This window comes from Aquarana catesbeiana, linkage group LG09 (genome assembly GCF_042186555.1).
Source record: "Aquarana catesbeiana isolate 2022-GZ linkage group LG09, ASM4218655v1, whole genome shotgun sequence".
In the NCBI taxonomy this organism is placed as follows: domain Eukaryota; kingdom Metazoa; phylum Chordata; class Amphibia; order Anura; family Ranidae; genus Aquarana; species Aquarana catesbeiana.
Window position 1 is genome coordinate 102445723 of NC_133332.1, and position 22940 is coordinate 102468662.

General features: G+C 39.1%; 1 protein-coding gene across 1 annotated transcript; it reads left to right on the top strand.

The window, feature by feature from the left end:
• The first annotated feature begins 945 nt into the window (after positions 1 to 945).
• Positions 946 to 22930, top strand: LOC141108976 (olfactory receptor 6F1-like). The gene is made up of 2 exons (XM_073600932.1): positions 946 to 1011; positions 21974 to 22930. Exons 1-2 carry the CDS (start codon positions 946 to 948, stop codon positions 22928 to 22930), a joined length of 1023 nt encoding a protein of 340 aa, XP_073457033.1.
• The last annotated feature ends 10 nt before the right edge of the window (positions 22931 to 22940 follow it).

Sequence of the window (22940 nt, forward strand, 5' to 3'; positions counted from 1 at the left end):
CCTTTGCAAGTCAGTCCTATGGACCATTTGACCATATGTAAGTTTGAGAGGCCTATGTGAAGCCACATACTTCTTTTTTGACCATAAGTACCATCGAATGTCATACTTTACTGATACCTACTATCTTTTAGATATTCTACATATACACCAACTCCTGAGGAAGCGAGCGGAGCTTGCGAAACGTGTCGAGTATAACAGTTGTATATGTATATTATGTACCATATAATTGTAATTAACATTTCAATGGTCAAACAATGTCTTATGATGTTTTTATGTTCATTTCTCATCATGTTTTTGGAAATTCAATAAAACTCTATACTATTTGCTATGACCTCTATGACCAACTCATTTAAAGTCCCACGGGCGAACCTCTTTTTTGTATTATATGATTTATAGGGATGGAGTTGTGTTATATTAAGAGACAGTACCCAGACCGCTCTCCTTTTGTCCTAAATTACCAAGGTGGAAGACACCTACTTGCCCACTTGGTCTGTGTGCTGTTCTCGTGGTCATACTTATTATTACTACTCTATTACCATTATAAGTTTAGATATGAGTATTACATTTTTCCTTATGTTATTTGAGTTATTTTATGGTATGGGTTCCTATGTGCTGTATTCATTGGTGGGCGCGGTTTTGTTTCTCCTTATCGGGAGCTGCGATGTATAAATGGAGGGCTTTCTCCCTCCTGCTGTCCCCTCCCCCCTGCATTTCCTTGTGTGTGTGGGGGGGGGAGGGCCACCGTTACATTGGCGCCATACATCTGCACCTATCGTGTGATTTCCGCAATCCAGCGGCTCCACGTTCTGGTGTGCAGTGCATCACCCTGTTGGCTGGGGATGCCTGCGCATGCGCAGCGTGGGCACACACCGCAGCCACGTTCGTATAGCGTTAGAGGCGTAGCCCAATGATCCCGCTTGGGGATTTAAGCGTGAGGGCGCTGACATGGCAAATTTTCTTTTCTCTCCTTACTTGGATCGTTCTCTCACACCCGAGAAGTTCTACACACGGGTAAGCACATTACAGACATCTACCATGTCACCTTACTCTGCCTAACTTTACTCGCACACTTAATGTGTAAATTCTACACTCATTACTCATTACTTATTAGTAGGACAGGTATTTCTATTTCCTTCCCCCCTTCCTTTCACTTTACTTTGTTTTTCCTTCACTTTTCATACTTCTCTCATATCTACCCTGGTTTGTCTGTGTCCTTTCTCATTTCAGTATACAACATGGACATTAGAACGATACTTACATCTTTATACTTTTTTAGTTCGCCATTACGGTGATTACTTCTAGATCCATTATATTTTACTACTAACGTTGCTCTTACTGTATATGCTTAATGAGACAAACAAAGGAACACTATCCCCTTTTCCTTGTCAAAAGAAGTTTATTGAGTATACAATGTTATAAAGATACATAAAGTAAGTTTACAAGGATCTATAAAGTAAGCTCATTGTTTTACAGTAGGGTTTATATAGGTAAATATCATGAAATTTCAAATATTAAACATTGGGTTCACGTAAACCTAAATTAAAGATATTTTTTTATTTCCTTAGTTACTTTTGTAGGTATTTAAATGATTTATACCTACTATACATATTGTTTACAAGTAGAGTGTATATAGGTCAAATAAATTCTGATAATGAGCTTTAATCGTAAGATGGAGAAAAGGAAAGAGAAAGAAGAAAAAGGGTTGAAAGGTAGAGGTATGGTCCACAAGGTTGTCCCGCTCGTCAGTTTATTATTCTTTTTAGTTCTCTTTGAAGCCTTAGAATGGGTGTCTCTGTAAGTCATTTAATCTGTTACCATGGCAACAGGACAGAGTCATTGAAGTTTGACAGGAACTGTTGTTTTATCCAAGGATGCCAAAGTTTTTCAAATTTTGGAATTTGATTTTGATCGATGGCTACCATCTTAGCATGGGACATTGTATTATTCATTCTGTGAATTGTTTCTGCTAGTACCAATGTAGGAGATTTCCATGCCTTGGCCACTGTTTGTTTTGCAGCCGTTATTAGTTGGATCATAAGTTTGAATTGAGAGAGTGTTAACCATTCCGGTTTTAGATTAAGTAAAGGTAAATATGGATCTGGTTGTATTATTTTTTTAAATATGTTAGATGCAATCACGAAGACTTCCTTCCAGAAGGTTTGGATTACTGGGCATGTCCACCATATGTGTAAATATGTGCCTATTTCTGAGTATCCTCGAAAACAAAGAGCTGAGGTATTAGGTGAATATTTTGCCACTCTAGCGGGTACAAGGTACCAGCGAGTTAGGACTTTATAATTTGTCTCCAGTGCTAAGATGTTGGGTGAAGATGACTTAGATGTGAGCCATATGTTAGACCAGTCCGTGTCTTCTAAAGTTCGTCCCAGGTCCTCCTCCCACCTCTGAACGTAAGAGGGTCTATTAAGATTTGGTACTCCATATAATTGATTATAAAGTGATGAAATTGTACCTTTAGCAAATGGATCTTTTGTACAGATTGATTCAAAAATGGATAATTGGGATAATGGTGTATCCCCCTTTAGGAATGGTGTATAGAAATTTTTGATTTGGAGATATCTAAATATCTCAGAGTTTGGTAGATCATATTTTTCTCTAAGCGATGGGAATGAAAGGAATGATTTAGATGCTATGAAGTCATTTAGTGTCTGAATGCCTGATGTTGTCCAAGCTTTAAAAGAATTTGGGTAGATCCATGCCGGATAAAAGGCCGGATTTCTGATAAAAGAAAGGAGAGGATTGTGTGGAGATTGTAACTGATATTTGGTTTTTAGTTTATCCCAGAGAGATAAGAAGTGTTTAGTTATGGGATTATGAATTTTAAAGCGGTCTTTAGGATCAAGCCATAATAAATTTGATATTAATAGAGGGTCATTTTCTGAAGCCTCTATAAATACCCATAATGGGATTTCCTGTTTTGCATGGTATTTGGACAGACTGGCCAAATGTGCCGCTCTGTAGTAGTTAGTAAAATTAGGGTATCCCAGGCCTCCTTTATTTTTGGGAAGATGTAGTGTGTGTATAGGTATACGTGGTTTAGAAGAGCCCCATATAAACGAAGTTGCTCTTTTTTGTACTATTCTCAAAAAATAGGAAGGAATTGGAATAGGGAGGACTCTGAATAGATAAAGCAATTTGGGTAGAATAGTCATTTTGATTGCATTAGTCTTCCCCATCCAGGATAAAGGAAGTTGCGACCATTGTTTTATTAGATTTGTGATCTGTCTTAATACAGGAGGATAATTGGTTGAGAATAAGTCAGAATGAGAGGCTGTTAAATGAATTCCAAGATATGGGATTGATTTTTCTGCCCATGTGAATGGGAGTGCAGCCCTAGCCGGGATCAATTCCATGTTTGTGAGTGAAATATTAAGCACTAGGCATTTCTTAGGATTAATCATAAGGCCCGATAGGGCTGCAAATCCATCAAGAGCTGGTATTAAGTTAGGACCAGAGACCTGTGGTGATGATAGAAAAAGTAAAATATCGTCTGCAAATATACATAATTTGTGTGTAATACCTCCTACTTCAATGCCAGTTATAGTTTGGTTTGTTCTGATATATTGGGCCATGGGTTCAAGTATAAGGGCAAATAATAAGGGAGATAATGGGCAACCCTGTCGGGTACCTCTTTCGATATTAAAGGCTTCAGATTTGTATCCAGCATATTTTATATAGGCTTTGGGTTTATTATATAATGCTTTGATCCATGTTAAAAAGTGGGGTCCAAAACCCCATTTTTGTAATGAATATTGCATATATTGCCAGGATACTGTGTCAAATGCCCTCTTAATATCAAGAGATAGAAAACATAAAGGGATTTTCCGTTTTTTAGCAATATGTGCCAATAACACTGCCCTGCGTATATTATCGCCTGCCTGTCTATTTGGCATGAAGCCTACTTGATCTCTATGTATTAATTTTCCTATAATGCTATTGAGGCGTTTTGCTATTATTTTTGCTAATAATTTAATATCGAGGTTTAACAGAGAGATAGGCCGATAATTCACACAGGAAGTATCATCAGAAAGGGGTTTTGGGATCATACAAACAATTGCCATTAGTGTTTCTTGCCGAAAAGAATGTCCATCTAGAAGTTTGTTAAAAGTTTCAGTGAGAATGGGAGAGAGTATTTCTGAGAATGTTTTATAGTATAAAGCCGAGTAGCCGTCTGGGCCTGGTCTTTTGTTAAGTTTTAGGTCTTTTATGGCGTTAGCAACTTCATCTATAGTTATAGGCTCATCCAAACTGCTTTTTTGATTCTGAGATAACTCAGGTAAGGTTATTTTTGAGAAGAAGGATTCAGCCTCTGTAGGATTAAATTCATTGTTTGTCTTGTATAAAGTTGCGAGATGTGAGTGAAATTTATGGACTATTTTAACTGGATTACAAGTGTAAACATTTTTTGATAATTTCAAACGTATTGGTTTGAAAGATTTGTTAGTTGAATTTAATGCCCGAGCCAAATATGTACCTGGTTTGTTTGTATTCATGTAGAAATTGTGTTTGGAGCGTTTGAGGGATTTATCAACTGACTCAGTGAGAAATAGATCGTATTCCAATCTAGATTTTTCCAGATGAGATTTTGTACTCTGAGATGGATTATCTTGAAATGATATGTAGGCTGCATTAAAATTGAGTTCTAGTTTTTTTGCTAGATTTTTGCGTTCCCGTTTAAATAGTGCCATTTGTCTTTGTATTGTACCACGCAAGACAGGCTTATGAGCTTCCCACAGTGTTATTGGGGAAATGTCTGTTGTATTATTAATTGATATGTATTCCTTTAAAGCTTGTTCAATGGCCATCTGATGTAGTGGGTGTTTGAGCATTATGTCCGGTAAGTACCACGTTGGGTCATGCGCTTTTGGTATGGCTGAGGCTATAGTAGTGTATACTGCATTATGGTCAGACCACGGAATCGGAATTATATCTGATGCAATAATTTCTGGTATCATTCCTATTGTTAGCAAAATATGATCTATTCTGGTGAAGGTTTGATGAGGGTGCGAGAAATAAGTGAATTTCTTTTTCATTGGGTTACTTTCTCTCCATGAATCTACCAGATTGTATTTGGAAAGAAGTTGAGAAAAAGGTAATCTAGAGGTTATTTTGGATGGTGTAAAAGGTGATTTATCTAGAAATGGGAGGAGGACCTGGTTCGAATCCCCACACATTATCACTGTTCCTATTTTGTGTGTATTAATCACTTGTAATATATGTGAGAGGAATGGTGTAGGTTGTTTGTTAGGAGCGTAGTAGGAAATCACCGTGATTGCTGTATCCATTATATAACCCATGAGTATCAGGTATCTACCTTCTGGGTCTTTAATTTCTGATGATAAGGTGAATGGTGTGGATCGGTGAAATGCAATTAGAGTTCCCCTTTGCTTGGTACAGGCAGAAGCCGTGTAAATTTGTTGATAAAAAGGAGAAATATATTTTGGAGTAGAATCTTTGGTGAAGTGTGTTTCTTGGAGGCATACTATGTGAGCCTGCTTGTTATGGAAAGTACGGAAGGCTTTGGTCCTTTTTTGAGGGACATTTATTCCCTGAACATTCAGGGAAAGTATATTCAGTGGTGCCATGGCAATAGATCAAATAGTTTTGACTTACTTTTTGTTATGCAGAGCTGACTGCGCAGATCAACCTGTGTGGACTGAAGAGATGAATAGATAGAAAAGAAACCAGTGAATTCTGGAGTAAAGAGTAAACAAAAAACATATGAGATTAGATGATACATTGTATAAATGATTTTTTGCAAGTAATCACAATTTACCCACGAAAGAGAATAAATATCTCTCTCAGGGGAATAAGTGCCTTCGTCACACTCCCACATAATATGGTTGGGAGAATGAGGAGGGCTAATGGGGGTACATGGATCTTCCGCTTACAGGAGAGAAGTGCTATGTCAAAAGACATCAAAATGATGTTTCATTAGTTGGAGTGCAGAATATAGTTTTTGTTGAAATTATTTATTCCAGGGTGGTTGTATATGGTTAGTCTTGCCCTAGGCTAAATAATTCAGTTAGAAAGGTACTGTTAATAACTTTGGTATTGATGAAGATAGTTTGAATTATTTTGGGATTTTAACCCTTTTTAGAGTAAACAATTACATATTTTATTCATATGTAACTGTTTAGATATGTTAACTCATAAAATTGAGGTTGTATTGCTTCAGATTAGAATAAACAAAAACATAATTCTAGGAACTAGTTAGGTAATAATATATTTGTTTTAAGAAAAGAAAGAAAAAAAAAAAAAAAAAAAAAAAGCTTCCATTACTTCTGGATTATTGAACATATTTGTCCTAAAAAGTAATAAATCTATTGCTATTACCTGATAATATATAACTGAACAAGAATTTCCTTATTTCACTTATATATTCTAAGGCTATATGAATCAGAAGTAATAAGAAATATAACTGGAATGTAACATGATCCCACACAGTGTGTGACTATCAGAATGCAGTTACATTCAGTTATAAATATAGGTTTTTTATAGAGAACCATCTCTTAGTATAATAAATGAAGAGATATCAGGAATTAGGATGTCAGTCCATTGAATCTTCTTGGTCCATGGATGATGTGGCATAATGGCCTCTTTTTTGAGAATGATGATTCCCATTTTGTTCTGGAATTTTCTGGGTGCTGCCTGTAGGTGAAGATGATGCCATTCTTCTGCGTGTGGGAGTGTTGCTGCTTGTGGGTTCTGTCAGATTTAATTTTAAAAGGGTTTGTTGTAGTTCATCTGCTGATCTGCTTCTGTAAATTGTACCTTGGTAGTTAAATCTGACTGAAAAGGGGAAGCCCCATTGATACATAATGTTGTGGCGTTGCAGTTCCATTAGTTGGGGTTTCATGGATCGTCTTTTAGTAATAGTAAGTTGGGATAGGTCAGCAAAAATTTGATAATTGTGTCCTTGAAAATTAAGTTCCTTTTTTTCTCTTGCAGCAATTAGTATTTGTTCTTTCGTTCTGTAATAATGAAATTTTGTGATTATATCACGTGGGGCTCCATCTTTCTTTTTGGCTGTGAGGGCTCTGTGTACTCTGTCCAGTTCTAAACGTTCAATAGGGATATCTGGCTTTAGTTCTTGTAATAGAGCAGTAATAGTAGATTGCAGGTCTGCCACAGTTTCAGGTATTCCCCTTATGCGCAAGTTTGAACGTCTGGCTCTATTTTCGTAATCTTCGAGCTTAGTTTGAAGTATTAAATTCTCTTTTTTTAATTGTTCCAATTCTGTTATATTTTCTTGAGTTGTAATTTCAATTTCATCAATTTTTATTTCTAAGGCTGCGGTGCGGTTTCCCAGCTCTCTTATTTCTTTGGTTAGGCTGTTTGTTATTTGGTCTGAGGTTTGTTTTAAAGCCTTATGAAGCATCTTTTCAAATTGTAATAATATTACTGGGGATGCTGAGGAGGCTTGTGGAGAAGTTTGTGAGAGGATTTGTTCTGTATCTGACTCAAATGGAGAGTCTTGCTGTGACATTTTCTGTCTGTGAGAGCGCCCTGATGCTGTATCTTGTGAGGTGACTGGAGCTGCTTCAGCTGCAGTGAGTGCCTGTGAGCTCTTTGTGAGGTGATTTTTATTTCTGCCACGGTTTCCTCCCAGTACCATATTTCCTGCCCAAACTTTCACAGTTTGTTCCCTGGGGCAAAAAGGTTCAAATGGATACCTTTTGAGCCTGCAGGCTCCGCTTTGTCCTTCTCTTCTCTCCTCAGCGGTGTGGAGCTCTAACAATGCATGTCTGCTCCGCTAGGCTCTGCCTCCTGCCCCCCCCCACTATCCCCTTTTCAATTTCTTTTTTCACATACTTGCACTCTTCACACTTTTCTCATTTCTTCTTTCTCTTTCCTGTTTTGTATCCATGCCCACCTTCTCATAGGTCCCCTTCATATATTAGTTATATTACACAATTTATACTCCCAAGTCATTATTAAACTTTATTTTGATATAGATACATATATAATCTTATTACAGCTAATATGACCCAGGTGGTTAATTGGACATCTCAGGATACACCACACGCCAATCCTCCTCCTTGCCATGTCCTCCCTCTGCTGGGTCCCTGTTTTGGTTGCTGCGGGTCATGCCTCTTCAGCTCCCGTGTGGAGGATTTTCAAGATTTGCAAGTCAGTCCTATGGACCATTTGACCATATGTAAGTATGGGAGGCCTCTATGAAGCCACATACTTCTTTTTTGACCATAACTACCATTGAATGTCATACTTTACTGATACCTACTATCTTTTAGATATTCTACATATACACCAACTCCTGAGGAAGCGAGCGGAGCTTGCGAAACGCGTGGAGTATAACAGTTGTATATGTATATTATGTACCAATTTATTGTAATTAACATTTCAATGGTCAAACAATGTCTTATGATGTTTTTATGTTCTTTTCTAATCATGTTTTTGGAAATTCAATAAAACTCTATACTATTTGCTATGACCTCTATGACCAACTCATTTAAAGTCCCACGGGCGAACCTATTTTTTGTATTATATGATTTATAGGGATGGAGTTGTGTTATATTAAGAGACAGTACCTAGACTGCTCTCCTTTTGTCCTACCTCTATTTATACTTCATTCTTTCATTGTCTTTCATATATGTAGCTGATAGCTTTCACTTTTTACTACAACATTTACCTCATACTTCCACCTGTAGTAATTTTTTCTTACTCCACCTGGTTAGCGCAGCACCTACCCTCATGCTTTTTTGTCTATTTATGGGCTTTGTGTGACCCCATTCGGTGCTTGCAGCTGTCCCTGTGTGCATCTCTCTTCCACGGTAGCGCAGGAATAACCTACATAATAATCCAGATGATTTTCGAAATTATCTCCGGATGACGGACCCCTGCTTTCACCAACTCTTGGCATTGTTGACCCCCTATATTAAGAAGCAGGACACATGCATGAGGCTTTTATTTTATTCTTTGGTTGAATAATGATTCGATTTGGTATATTTTCTATATTTTTGGATGCATAGAATGCACTTTTTGGTTAAGTTCTATTGGCAGATAGCATGTCTATTTTTTTTTTTTTTTTTTGAATGCACAATAAAACAATTGTGTAGAATAATACTTGGCTATGTGTTTTATTTCAAATGACAGTTTGGGAATAGGCAGTTACATTTTAAAAAATACAATGTAAAATTAACAAGGGACACCAACATAGTTGTATCTTTGATCTTAAAAACTACAGGATAATGGTGCTGTGGTAACTTGCACCAAAAAAAAAAATAACAAGCATAATAATATTATTCTTGATATCACTAGAAAAAAAAAGCCTTTGAAAATTTGCTTGCCATAACTCCATCAGTATCACCAGCAAAGCAGCTTCATTATTATCCCATTAAAGAAGAAGAGAATTGTGCGCTGCATTTCGAGATTTCATAATTTGCCGCATCACAAATGTTAATTCTCCATTACGAACGCTAGTTTACAAGACCGACCGCTTCCAGTTCGTCCTTGCTTCCGAGGATGCGTGTTTGTACTTTGGACTTTTGTCTGACGGACTTGTGTACACACAATCGGAAAATCTGACAACAGACCGTTGTCCGCAGAAAATGTATAAGCCTGCCGTCCAACATTTGTCTGTGGAAAATCCGACAACAATTGTCCGATGGAGCATACAAACGGTTGGATTTTAGGCCAACAGTCTGTCATCATACAATTTTCGGCGTAAAATCCGATTGTATGTACGAGGCTTAAGGCCTCACAGCTGAAGACCATGAAGCAAGTCTCTTTGGCACGTGGTTACCTTGCTCCTATGCACAACTATTGGTACCCAGTGCGAACTCCAGAACACTGCACAGTCTCAAAGATCATTTTTTAGGGTTGCACTGAGGGGGGGGCTGCACTGAGGGGGTTCTGCACTAATAGAGGGGGGGTTTGCACTGAGGGGGGTCTTCACTAATAGAGGGGGGGTCTGCACTGATACAGGGGGGTCTGCACTGATAGAGGGGGGGTCTGCACTGAGGGGGGCCTGCACTAATGAGGGGGCTGCACTGAGGGGGTTCTGCAATAATAGAGGGGGGGTCTGCACTGATAGAGGGGTGGATCTGCACTAATAGAGGGGGGTCTGCACTGATAGAGGGGGGAGGTCTGCACTGAGGGGGGTCTGCACTGATAGAGGGGGGGTCTGCACTGAGGGGGGTCTGCACTAATATCCCAAAAGGAGCAAAACTGTTTGCTATAACTGCTTAAAAAGTGTTAGTTGGGGTTTGGCTTCAATTTGTTAGTGTATCTAAATCTGCTAGTACATCTAACACTTCTCTCCCCCCAGACTGACAATACTGCTGTCCAAAGGTGTCTCTGATGCCTCTTCACCCAGAGTGGAAGCACTCTAATAAAGGAGGTGGGTTACTGGCCATATATAACTAATGCAGCCACTACATCTAATTACTGGTAAGTTACAATATACTGTATTACATTTTGGTTTTTGATTTAATATGCTTTAGGGCTGGTTCACACTGAAATGCAGTTTAAAATGTTACTAAATCCAGGACCCTGCATTCATGCATTCTGCATGTGTTTCCCAGACTGTGTTCAAAACACACTGGGTGTGTAATTTGTGGGTGTCAATATAATTCTAATGACACCCAAAATGCAGATCGTAAACTCATTGCGTTTGCCAGAACCAGATGGCATGGTACAACAGTGCGGTTTTGAAAAGTAGTGTACACACTACTCGTAGTGTGATCCAGTGCGATTTCAGGCCTTTCAAATGAATGTGCTGAAAATCACAGCACACTGAATCTCACAGGAATTGCACAGAAACGCAGGCTGCATTCCTGTGAAAGTCAGGTGTGAACCAGTCCTTAAAGTAGGGTTACCACCTACTTTACTTAGACACATTATTTAGACCAGACTATGGCTTCCCAGCAGCATTGCTGTCTGCAGTTGTGTAAGCCGAGAATGTGTGTTACACTCTCTTTCACACTGCCCAAAGCCAGCACTAACAATCCCCCCCACAGATGGGAGAGGAGAGAGGGCTCAATCTGCTCCTCTTCCACCCGCCCCTACCCCTCTGTGTCTGCCCACACTCCAATCCCTGGCGCCGTGGCTCAGAAAAGGAAAGTGGGGGCTGGAAATTTGAAGTACAATAGCCTCAGATACATCTGATGAGACTGCCAAAGTCTCATCAGTCTGCCAAAGGGGTGAATGAGCTCACCATCCATCCCTGTCTGTGACTAAAGTCTCCCCCCTTCTCTCTCCTGTCTGAGTACACTAAGGTAAATCAGGGTTCTCAGAGCACTTATTACATCAGAGTTCCCCTTTACACCAGAGGCCACAGTGTTCCTCCTTACATCAGAGTCCTCTCCGTACATCAGAGTTCTCAGTGTTCCCCCTTAAATCAGGGTTCCCAGAGTATCCCTTATGTTAGAATCCCCAGAGTTCTCCCCTACATCAGAGTCTGCAGAGTCCCCCCTTACAGTGTAAGAAAACTGCGAGTTCAGATGTAAAAGGGGAACTCTGCAGCCTCAGATGTAATGGGGGACTCTTGTGATTAATTTCATATGATTAGAAATGTTATTTAACTGAAAATATATGTATAGTTTATACTATATAAAAAAGAAAAATTGCTGTGCAGCGCTAAAGTGTTCGGGTTTGACTTGAAGAAAAGGTGGCAACCCTACCTTAGTCTGTACATGCAGTAAACCATGCTTGTTCTACTCACTGTGGAACCTAAGGACTTAATTCTCCGCATTGTGTAAAAAGACTGTTTGAGCCTGTTTTCTCTGATCTTCCACTTCTTTCCCTATCTGCTGATAGGACAAAGCTTTGAGGGCAATCTGCACATGTACAGTTTGCTGTGTATTGCTAAAGTTTTTTTTTTTCTTGGCAGAGTGCATGTGTTCAGCACAGGGCCAATCAGCACTGTCCAGACAGAGGGTCGGGGTCCTGCAGCCTTATAGGACAATCTGGGGAGAATGAAAACTCCTCCTACAAGCTTTAACTCGACACTGATAGAAGTCACAAGACTGCTATATACTGCTGGTTATTAAAGGTATTTAGCAGTTTATATTTACTAAAATAATTGCATTTCCATGTTATGTGTGCTGTGGGAGACCAGATATAGTGAATGCAGGGTCCTGGGTTTAGTAACACTTTAAACTTGAAATGAAAACAGTCTGGCTTCATTGCAGCCAGCCCTGTGCAATAGCATTTGTTTGTTTTGACCTTATCTTAATAACCAAGTTACAGCCAGTAAATTATAAGTTAAAATGTAAAATGTTGTAACAGTGAATAATGTGTTTGGTTTGTGAATACATTTAATGTGCTCATTAAATCAGAGTTCCACTCAAAAGTGGAACTTCCACTTATCTGTCTCCTCCCCCCCTCCAGCGCCACATTTGGCACCTTTCAGGGGGGGAGCGGGGAATGGGTACCTGTTTTGGACAGCGCCGTGGCGCCATCCCTTGGAAGTTCAGCCCCCTTTCGCCCTTCCTCCGCGCTCGGGCCAATTAGAAAGAGCACATTTCGCGCATGCGCAATAGGGTATCAGCTATGAAGCTGAAAGGCTTCACTGCCAGTTTTCCTTACCAGGAATGGCAGCGGCAGCACCTGACAGACGATCTGAAAATTGACTGGGGTGCCGACATCGCGGGCTTCCTGGACAGGTAAGTGTCCTTATATTAAAAGTCAACAGCTACAGTATTTGTAGCTGCTGACTTAATTTTTTGTGTGGGGGGTAGCAGAACACCTCTTTAATGTAAATATACATATAACATGGTTGATTTAACCTATTGCTTTTTCTTACATTCAGACATTAAGGTTTTGTGACTATTCCCCAGATCATTCCAGTGTGAGCTGTGAAATGAATCTCTCTGGGAATATGTTTGGCAATTTAAAGTATATATATAAAAGGCCGAAACCTCCCCTCTCTCTCTTTCTGGCTTCATGGCAAACAGATACAACTATATTATCATACTGAGAGGGGACAGAACAAACGCAACAATGAATGTAATGTTTAATAAGATAACTTTATTTGAAAATATTTTATTTAGGCAGAACCCATTAGCTACTTTGCATACATCAACCACTCTGCTTTTGCAACAAAAGCTTTGCACTTATCATTGAGGCATCACTTTACACCCTGATCTCAGACATGACAGACTCAGGAAATACACATGCATCATATACAACTGAGCAATACTTCCTATACGCCACGTTAAGATGTCATCATTTTAGGCATTTGCTTTGTTAAAATTCATCCTTAATGACATATGAATTTATATATTTATATATATATATAGATACAGTCATGGCTGAAATTGTTGGCACCCCAGAAATTTTTCCAGAAAATCAAGTATTTCTCACAGAAAAGTATTGCAGTAACACATGTTTTGCTATACACATGTTTATTCCCTTTGTGTGTATTGGACCAAACCAAAAAAAAGGGAGGAAAAAAAGCAAATTGAACATAATGTCACACAAAATTCCAAAAATGGGCTGGTCAAAATTCTTGGCACCCTTTCAAAATTGTGGATAAATAAGATTGTTTCAAGCATGTGATGCTCCTTTAAACTCACCTGGGGCAAGTAACAGGTGTGGGCACTGGGTTCCTTGAATGTGTGCAAGGCATCATGAAATCTGAGGATTGCCAAAGGATTTTGGGTCGCACTGTAGAGTCCAGTGTCAGAAAGCTGGGTTTGCGTCCGAGATCTTGGGTCTTCCAGCAGGACAATGACCCCAAACATACATCAAAAAGCACCCAGAAATGGATGGCAACAAAGCGCTGGAAAGTGGCCAGCAATGAGTCCAGATCTAAATCCCATTGAACACCTGTGGAGAGATCTTAAAATTCCAATAAGAGAGACCTGGAGCAGTTTGCAAAGGAAGAGTGGTCCAAAATTCCGGGTGAGGGGTGTAAGAAGCTTATTGATGGTTATAGGAAGCGACTGATTTCAGTTATTTTTTCCAAAGGGTGTGCAACCAAATATTAAGTTAAGGGTGCCAAGAATTTTGACCAGCCCATTTTTGGAATTTTGTGTGACATTATGTCCAATTTGCCTTTTTTCCTCCCTTTTTTTGTTTTGTTCCAATACACACAAAGGGAATAAACATGTGTATAGCAAAATGTGTTACTGTAATACTTTTCTGTGAGAAATACTTGATTTTTTGGAAAAATTTCTGGGGTGCCAACAATTTCAGCCATGACTGTATATATATATATATATATATATATATATATATATATATATATATATATATATATATAGATAGATAGATAGATAGATAGATAGATAGATAGAGATCTATCTATCTATCTATCTATCTATCTATCTATCTATCTATTAGATATATATGTGTGCGTGCATTATAATTATTTTTCTTAAATCATTACCATAGTGTAATAATGTATTACAATTTCTAGACAGTTATGCTAAAAAAGAACTCCAGGAATGAACTTCAGAAAACACTTTGGGAAGTGAGTGTAATGTATTAATCAGTTCACGACTGCCCTATAGCAGATTTACTGATACAGGGTAGCCGTTCTGTGCAGAGTCACGTATATACACGTGATCCTGCACTTCCGCATAGGGGGCACGAAGTGCTCTGACATGATCTAATCCTAATGCATGGCATCTAAGCAAGGATTTCCAAAAGTATGCATTAACTAAATTGGTTTCGCATATATAGTTTTAGAATGTGCCAAAAATACCCAAAATATGTGGTGTATGTCTTAGCAACTCCAATGTTGTTTATTGCCAATAAAGGAGATTTTATACTATATATATATATATATATATATATATATATATATATATATATATATATATATATATATATAACATATATATATATATATATATATATATATACATATATATATATATATACACAGCAGATCAGCAGCAATGGATGACCGCCGGCACCCGCTAATTGTCGAGGAGAGACACAGGATGGAGCTCTGCCTATATAAACAATGCAGAGCTCTGTCCTGTCAGCAGGGATGTGGTGGATTTTGTTTCCCTGCAAAGCCAGAAATACAATACACTACATCAAAACACCTGACAGTACACACATAAACACAGGTTAGGCACATATTTAACCCTTTGATCGTTGATGTTTAACCCCTTCCAAGCCAGTGTCATTAGTACAAGGACTGTTTTTTTTTTTGCAATGATCACGTAATTAGTGTCACTGGTTAGTGTCAATTTGTCTGCCGCAATATTGCAGTCCCCCTATAAGTCACTGATCACCACCATTACTAGTATAAAAAAAGTAAAAATTCCAGTATATATACCATAGTTTGTAGGCACTATAACTTTTATGTAAACCAATCGATATACGCTTATTGGGATTTTTTTTACCAAAACATGTAACAGAATACATATTGGTCTAAATTTATGAAGAAATTTGATTATTTAATTTATTTTATTGGATATGTTATAGCAGAAAGAAAAAAAATATTGTTTTTTTTTTTGTTTATAGCACAAAAAAAAAAACCGCAGTGGTGATCAAATACCACCAAAGAAAGTTCTATTTGTGGGAAAAGGACATAAAAATGTATTTATGTACAGTGTTGCCAGACTGAGCAATTGTCAGTTAAAATAATGCAGTGCCGTATAGCAAAAAAATGCTTGGTCATGAAGGGTGGTATATCTTCCAAAGGTCAAGTAGTTATTTACACTTACCTCTGTACTGTCCTTTTTTTGAGATACAGATTTCTGAAAACTAAGAATACAGTACCACCACTGTCTCATACAGTATTTCCAGCCCCTGCACAAAGGCTTCAATCTCTATTGTTATTTCAAATGTATAAGTTGCCTTAAAGCTGAAGTTTAGGTATGGCAATTTTTACATAGTTACATCCAGCTTGGACCAATGTAAGTATATATGTGCCATACCTGTGGGATCCATGTGGAAATCTCCATAGGAGGCACCACTACTACAGTGATTACAACTAGCTTCTGGGTCCCCTCCTGAGTGGCTCCCCAGCTGCTTATTGAACACAGGAGGTCACTCACTCAGCATGAAACATTTTGCATTCTCTCAATGAATGCAAAGTGTTTCTTGATTGGACAAGTTGAAGATTGTTAAGTCACAGCCCTGCCTCTCCACCAACTCATCCAATCACAGAATGTTTTTCATTCATTCCCTGAATGGCATCTGTGCTGAGTGAGTGACGTCTTGTGTTCGCTAAGCAGCAGGGCAGCCACTTGACATGGGACCCAGAAGCTAGCAGTGATCACTGTGGTATTGGTGCTTACTATTGTGATTTCCAGCTGCTGCAAAGCTACCACAGGTAATGCACATACATAAAGTATGTACATGTCCAAGCAGGACCAATGTAACTATGTACATATTGACATACCTAAACTTCAGTTTTAATGTCATCCCAGAAAGTTCTATTGCAGAAATAAAATAAAAATGTAAATAAAATAAGTTTGGTGCAGTGAACTGACACCAGTTGGCCAACGAAACCATGGAATTTTGTCCGAAGTGCGTTGGCCCAAACTTGTCTTGCATACACACGGCCACACAATTGTTGGCCAACAGTCACGAACGTAGTGACATACTATGTGGTTTTTCAGCTCTATAGCACCACTCTTTTGGCTCCTTCTGCTAATTTTATGTTAGTAGAAGTTTGGTGAGTGTTGATTCACACTTTTCATTTAGCGCTTTTCATTTCGCACTTTTCATTTCGTGCTTTTCAGTTCATTTCTGAACGGCGGTTCGTCAGCCAGACATGTTGTGGAATCGGAGGAGATAACGTGTTATTTATTATTGGCCTTGGAGTTATTGCTTTTACATTATTTTTTTGGTTGAATAATGATTTGATTTGGTATATTTTCTATATTTTTGGATGCATAGAATGCACTTTTTGGTTAAGTTCTATTGGCAGATAGCATGTCTAATTTTATTTGTTTTCTTTTTTTAATGCACAATAAAAAAATTGTGTAGAATAATACTTGGCTATGTGTTTTACTTCAAATGACAGTTTGGAAGTAGGGAGTTACATTTTAAAAAATACAATGTAAGATTGACAAGGGACACAAACATAGTTGTATCTTTGATATAAAAAACTATGGGATAATGGTGTTGTGGTAACTTGCCCAAATAAAAAATAAAACAAACAAAACCCATAATATTATTCTTGATATCACTTGAAAAAAAAAGCCTTTGAAAATTAGTTTGCAATAACTTCATCAGTATCACCAGCAAAGCAGCTTCATTATTATCCAATTAAAGAAGAAGAGAATTGTACGCTGCATTTCGAGATTTCATAATTTGCCACGTCACAAATGTTAATTCTCCATTACGAACGCTAGTTTAAAAGACCGACTGCTTCTGGCTCATCCTTGCTTCCGTGCATGTGTGTTTGTACTTTGGACTTTTTTCTGACGGACTTGTGTACACACGTTCGGAAAATCCGACAACAGAAATTTGTTCGCAGAAAATTTATAAACCTGCCATCCAACATTTGTCTTTGGAAAGATGGCCAACAATTGTCTGATGAAGCATACACACGGTCAGATTTTCTGCCAACAGCCTTCACACAAGTCATCACACATTTCCCGTCCGAAAATCCGATCATGTGTACGAGGCTTTAGAGATTTCGGGGAGCTGGATCTTGGACAGCTCTGGTATGTATAATATATTAATCTTATGGCGCGTACACACGATCAGATTTTCTGATGGGAAATATTGAATGTGGGCTTGTTGGCGGTACGTCCGACCGTGTGTATGCTCCATCGGACATTTGTTGTCGGACTTTCAGCCAACAAATGTTGACTAGCAGGTTCTCCAATTTCCCGCCAACAAACGTTTGTGTGTACACAAGTCCGTCGCACAAAAGTCCACACATGTTCGGAATCAAGGATGAGCTGGAAGCGTTTGGTCTTGTAAAACTAGCGTTCGTAATGGGGATTTTACGTTACTACATTCGTAATTGTTGGCCAACATTTGTGTGACCGTGTGTATGCAAGACTAGTTTGAGCCAACACCCTTCGAACAAAAATCCACCATTTTGTTGTCGGAAAATCCGATCGTGTGCACGGGGCATAACTCTTACCATCTACAGTCCTTTCTGAAGATAATGTTCTTTTGGCAGCATTGTGCATGGGGTTCCTCCCAGACATCCCATATTCTTATTCAATGCAGTTGTAATCACTAATTGATTAGTTTTCTTGTCCTTCATATCTAAAATTATTATTAGAATTTGGTTTACATTTAAGGTGACTCTGTGGCCAGAATAAAAAACTTAAATCTGAACTGCAGCCTTACTATTGCTTACTCTGATTTCACAGCACACTGTGAGCTTCTCAGGGTGTGCATTAGAATCTGGAGCCATTCAGATAGAGCCTGCCTCAGATGTCCATCATCATCCAGCAGCTGTAGCCAATTCCTCCCCAGCCTGAATGGCCATGGTTCATCTCTTTCATTCATTGGATTTTAGTTCTTCCAATTATGGTGGCTTAGCATTATATGTGAGCGTTGTTCTAGGGCAGTCTGCATGCAAATTCAGTCTGCCTAGGATTACCCACTCCTCCAGACCGACACCCACCAATGAAGGCATTGTGATAATTGCATAATTCTTCCCAAGATCCAGACACCCACCAATCAAGGCATTGTGATAATTGCATAATTCTTCCCAAGATCCAGACACCCACCAATCAAGGCATTGTGATAATTGCATAATTCTTCCCAAGATCCAGCCCACTGTTTCCATCAGGGCTGAGGGCTCTTTAGAGGAGTACTGAGTACTGCCTCTCTCATCAGCCATGATCTGTCTGCATTGCACAGAGAAACAAATAGACCTAATGAGGATATCACTGGGTCCAAAATAAGTACTGAAAGGATTTTTTTAAATTTCATTAGCATGTTAATGATGAGGGGGGAGAGGAACTGGGGAAGGAAAAGCAGCATAGTGGCTGAGTGGTGAGTACTTCTGCCTAGCAGCAATAGGGTCACCATTTTGAATCCAAACCATGACACTACCTGCCTGGAGTTTGCATGTTCTCCCGGGCCTGCGTGGGTTTTCTCCAGGTACTCCCATCCTCCAAAGACATGCTGGTAGGTTAATTGGATCCTGTCTAAATTGGCCCTAGAATTTGTATGTATGAATGTGAGTTAGGGACCTTAGATTGTAAGCTCCTTGAGGGCAGGGACTGATGTGAATGTACAATATATATATATATATATGTGTGTGTGTGTGTGAAGCGCTGCATATAATGTAAGCAAAGAAGCGGGGATAGTTGTGACATCATTGTACAAATATGAGCACTGGACATATTTGAACAATCACATTGTTTAAAACCATCTTTCCTCTGTAAATGTCAGTTCTTTAAAAAAATCACACAAAAAAATATTCTACTTGTTCATGTTCCCCAGGGCATTGTCCACCCCCACGTTATTTTTTATTTTTGAAATCTCTTGTCTATTAGCCTAGAAAATGGACATTTTGGATTTATAGATTTCAATAGGGTTCAGGTTTGGCATCCAAATTTCTTTGAAGTTTACTAAACCCTGCTTGAACCAAACTCAGGGCAGTTCAGATCATCCCTTGCCAGTCTTCCCTGAAGAAGATATACCGCTGTTGCAGAATATCCTGTACAAGTGTCAGACTCCTGCCCTGAGTGTGTCAGATACTGAAGATTCTCTAGCAAGCTTAGCTTTTTTTTGGCAGGAAGACCTTTTATATGTTTATAAAAGCCTGATGATGATGAGCCTGATGAGCCTGATGTTCGAGTCGAACGTAAGTGTACGCCGTGTTCGTGGCAAATTCGAAAGCCGCGGAACACCCTTTAAAAGTGTATGGGGTAAAGTGCTAATTTTAAAGGCTTATATGCATGGTATTGTCATAAAAAGTGTTTGGGGACCTGGGTCCTGCCCCAGGGGACACGTATCAATGCAAAAATAAGTTTTAAAAACAGCCGTTTTTTCGGGAGCAGCGATTTTAATAATGCTTAAAGTGAAACAATAAAAGTGAAATATTCCTTTAAATTTCGTACCTGGAGAGTGTCTATAGTATGCCTGTAAAGTGGTGCATGTTTCCCGTGTTTACAACAGTCCCTGCACGAAATGACATTTCTAAAGGAAGAAAAGTCATTTAAAAGTACTCGCTGCTTACGTAACCGGGTGGCCCCGCCCCCCTCTGATGCTACGGGGAAGCCATAGGAATGTCCCCGTGCGTCAGAGAGGGGCGGGGTCACCCGGCAACGTCACCGTGTGGCCCCGCCCTCAGTTATAAAAGAGCTGTCACCTGTGAGGACAGTCATTATGGCGGGTGCCTCCCATGGAGGCTGGTCGGTGGCGTTTTTTTTTTTCTTTTTCGGTCCGCCGGCGGAGCAAGAGAAGAAGAAGAAGAAGACTTCATGGGACAGTTTTATTTTTTAATTTTTTAATAAAGGACTTGTCCCCAAGCCGTGTCATGTCATTTTTACCATTTTCACACTTTTTTTGTTAAATGGTAGGGGTACATTTGTACCCCGTTACCATTTCACACAGAGGGGGAGGCCGGGATCTGGGGGTCCCCTTGTTAAAGGGGGCTTCCAGATTCCGATAAGCCCCCCACCAGCAGACCCCCACAACCACCGGGCAAGGGTTGTGGGGATGAGGCCCTTGTCCCCATCAACATTGGGACACAGTGCTTTGGCTACCCCAAAGCACCCTCCCCATGTTGAGGGCATGTGGCCTGGTACGGTTCAGGAGGTGGGGCACTCTCTCTTACCCCACTCTTTTCCTGTGGCCTGCGCCAGGTTGCATGCTTGGATAAGGGTCTGGTATGGATTTTTGGGGGGGCCCCCATGCCATTTTTAGAAAAAATTTTGGCACGAGGTTCCCCTTAAGATCCTTACCAGACCTGAAGGGTCTGGTATGGATTTTGAGGGGGACCCCATGCCATTTTTTTAAAATTTTGGCACCGGTTTCCCCTTAATATCCATAGCAAACCTGAAGGGCCTGGTATGGAATTTGGGGGGACCTCCACGCAATTTTTTAAATTTTGGTTCGGGGTTACCCTTAATATTCATACCAGACCCAAAGGGCCTGGTATTGGACTGTGGGGGAATCCCATGCTGTTTTTTTCAATGACTTTTATGTGTATTGCCGGGACCGACAATTCCTTATAGCCGCGAGTACTTTTAAATGACTTTTTTTCCTTTAGAAATGTCATTTTGCGCAGGGACTGTTGTAAACACGAAAACATGTGCCACTTTACAGGTATACTATAGACACCCCCCAGGTACGAAATTTAAAGGAATATTTCACTTTTATTGTTTCACTTTAAGCATTATTAAAATCACTGCTCCCGAAAAAACGTCCCCTGGGGCAGGACCCAGGTCCCCAAACACTTTTTATGACAATAACTTGCATATAAGCCTTTAAAATTAGCACTTTTGATTTTTCATGTTTGTGTCCCATAGACTTTAACGGTGTTCGCATGTTCAAACAATTTTTTGCCTGTTCGCATGTTCTGCTGCGAACCAAACCGGGGGGTGTTCGGCTCATCCCTATTTAAAACCATAGCTCCCAACTGTCCCTGATTTTGAGGTACTGTCCCTGATTTGGAACAAAGTCCCTCTGTCCCTCTTTCCTCCTCATTTGTCCCTCATTTTGGTCTGATCTATATAGTTGTATGTAAAATGCACTATTTATCTATCAAAAAGTGTTTCCCAGTGCTAAACCTTTCATCCAATTTCTAAATTGCTGCATTTCTAAATTTCAAATGCCAATATAAAGTATATAGTGATAAAAAAGCACTTGTGGGTTTATCTAATCATTTTTTTTAAATATAATTCTGCTTTAAGGGGGCATGGCAGGGGAGGTGCCCTATGTCTACATACTTTTGCTAATAGGTGTCCCTCATTCCCATCTCAGAAAGTTGGGAGGTATGTTAAAACTAGCAACAGAATTTCTTTAAAATTGCTTCATGAATATATTACTACATTCATTTAAGTTTTTAAGTTCAAGTTTTTACGTGCATTGTTTTCTGCAGATTAACATCTTGCAAATAAAATGCTCCAATCGAACCAAAGTTTCAGAATTTTATCTAGTAGGTTTTTCATTACTAAAGGAAACAGGATTTTACCTCTTTGTTCTTATCTTCATTATATATATCCTATCTATAACAGCCAATGTTTTTGTTATTGTTATAATCAGAAATGATCCGCGCCTTTACAAGCCCATGTACTTCCTCATTGGCGCACTGTCTTTTCTAGAGATTTGGTATCCTTCAGTGACTGTCCCCAGGCTGTTATGGGCTTTGCTCACAGATGAAGATTCAATATCTTCAGCCGGATGTTTTACTCAGTTTTTCTTCCATTTTTCCTTTGGTGCCACGGAAAATTTTTTGCTGACTGTAATGGCCCTTGACCGCTTTTTGGCTATCTGCAATCCTCTACACTATTCACTTATTATGAGCCCCAACACTTGCATTCTGATGTTATCAGGATCATGGTTATGTGGGTTTATGGTTCTAGCCTTCCCTTGTTTAGAAATCACAAAGCTTTCTTTTTGTGGATGTAATATAATTAATCACTATTACTGTGATTTTGCCCCATTGATCAAGTTGTCTTGCTCTGAGACTTCTCATGTTGAAAATATGGTTTTTGTTTCTTCCTGCTTTGTAATATTGGGATGTTTTTTGGTAATTATTATGTCTTATATCTGGATTATAAAGACGACTTTGCATTTTTCTATTTCATTTGGGAGGAGCAGGACATTTTCCACATGTGCCTCCCATCTACTAGTTGTTGTTATTTTTTATGCTACCACTATATTTATGTTTGTCAGACCCACGGCTAGAGACTTTTTATATTTAAATAAAATAATATCTATTGTTCCATCTATAATCACCCCCCTCTTAAACCCGATAATCTACACCTTGCGAAACAAAGAGGTCAAAGAAGCTGTATGCAAAACAGCCAAAAAATGGAAAGACTATCATGCCTAAGCAAAAATAT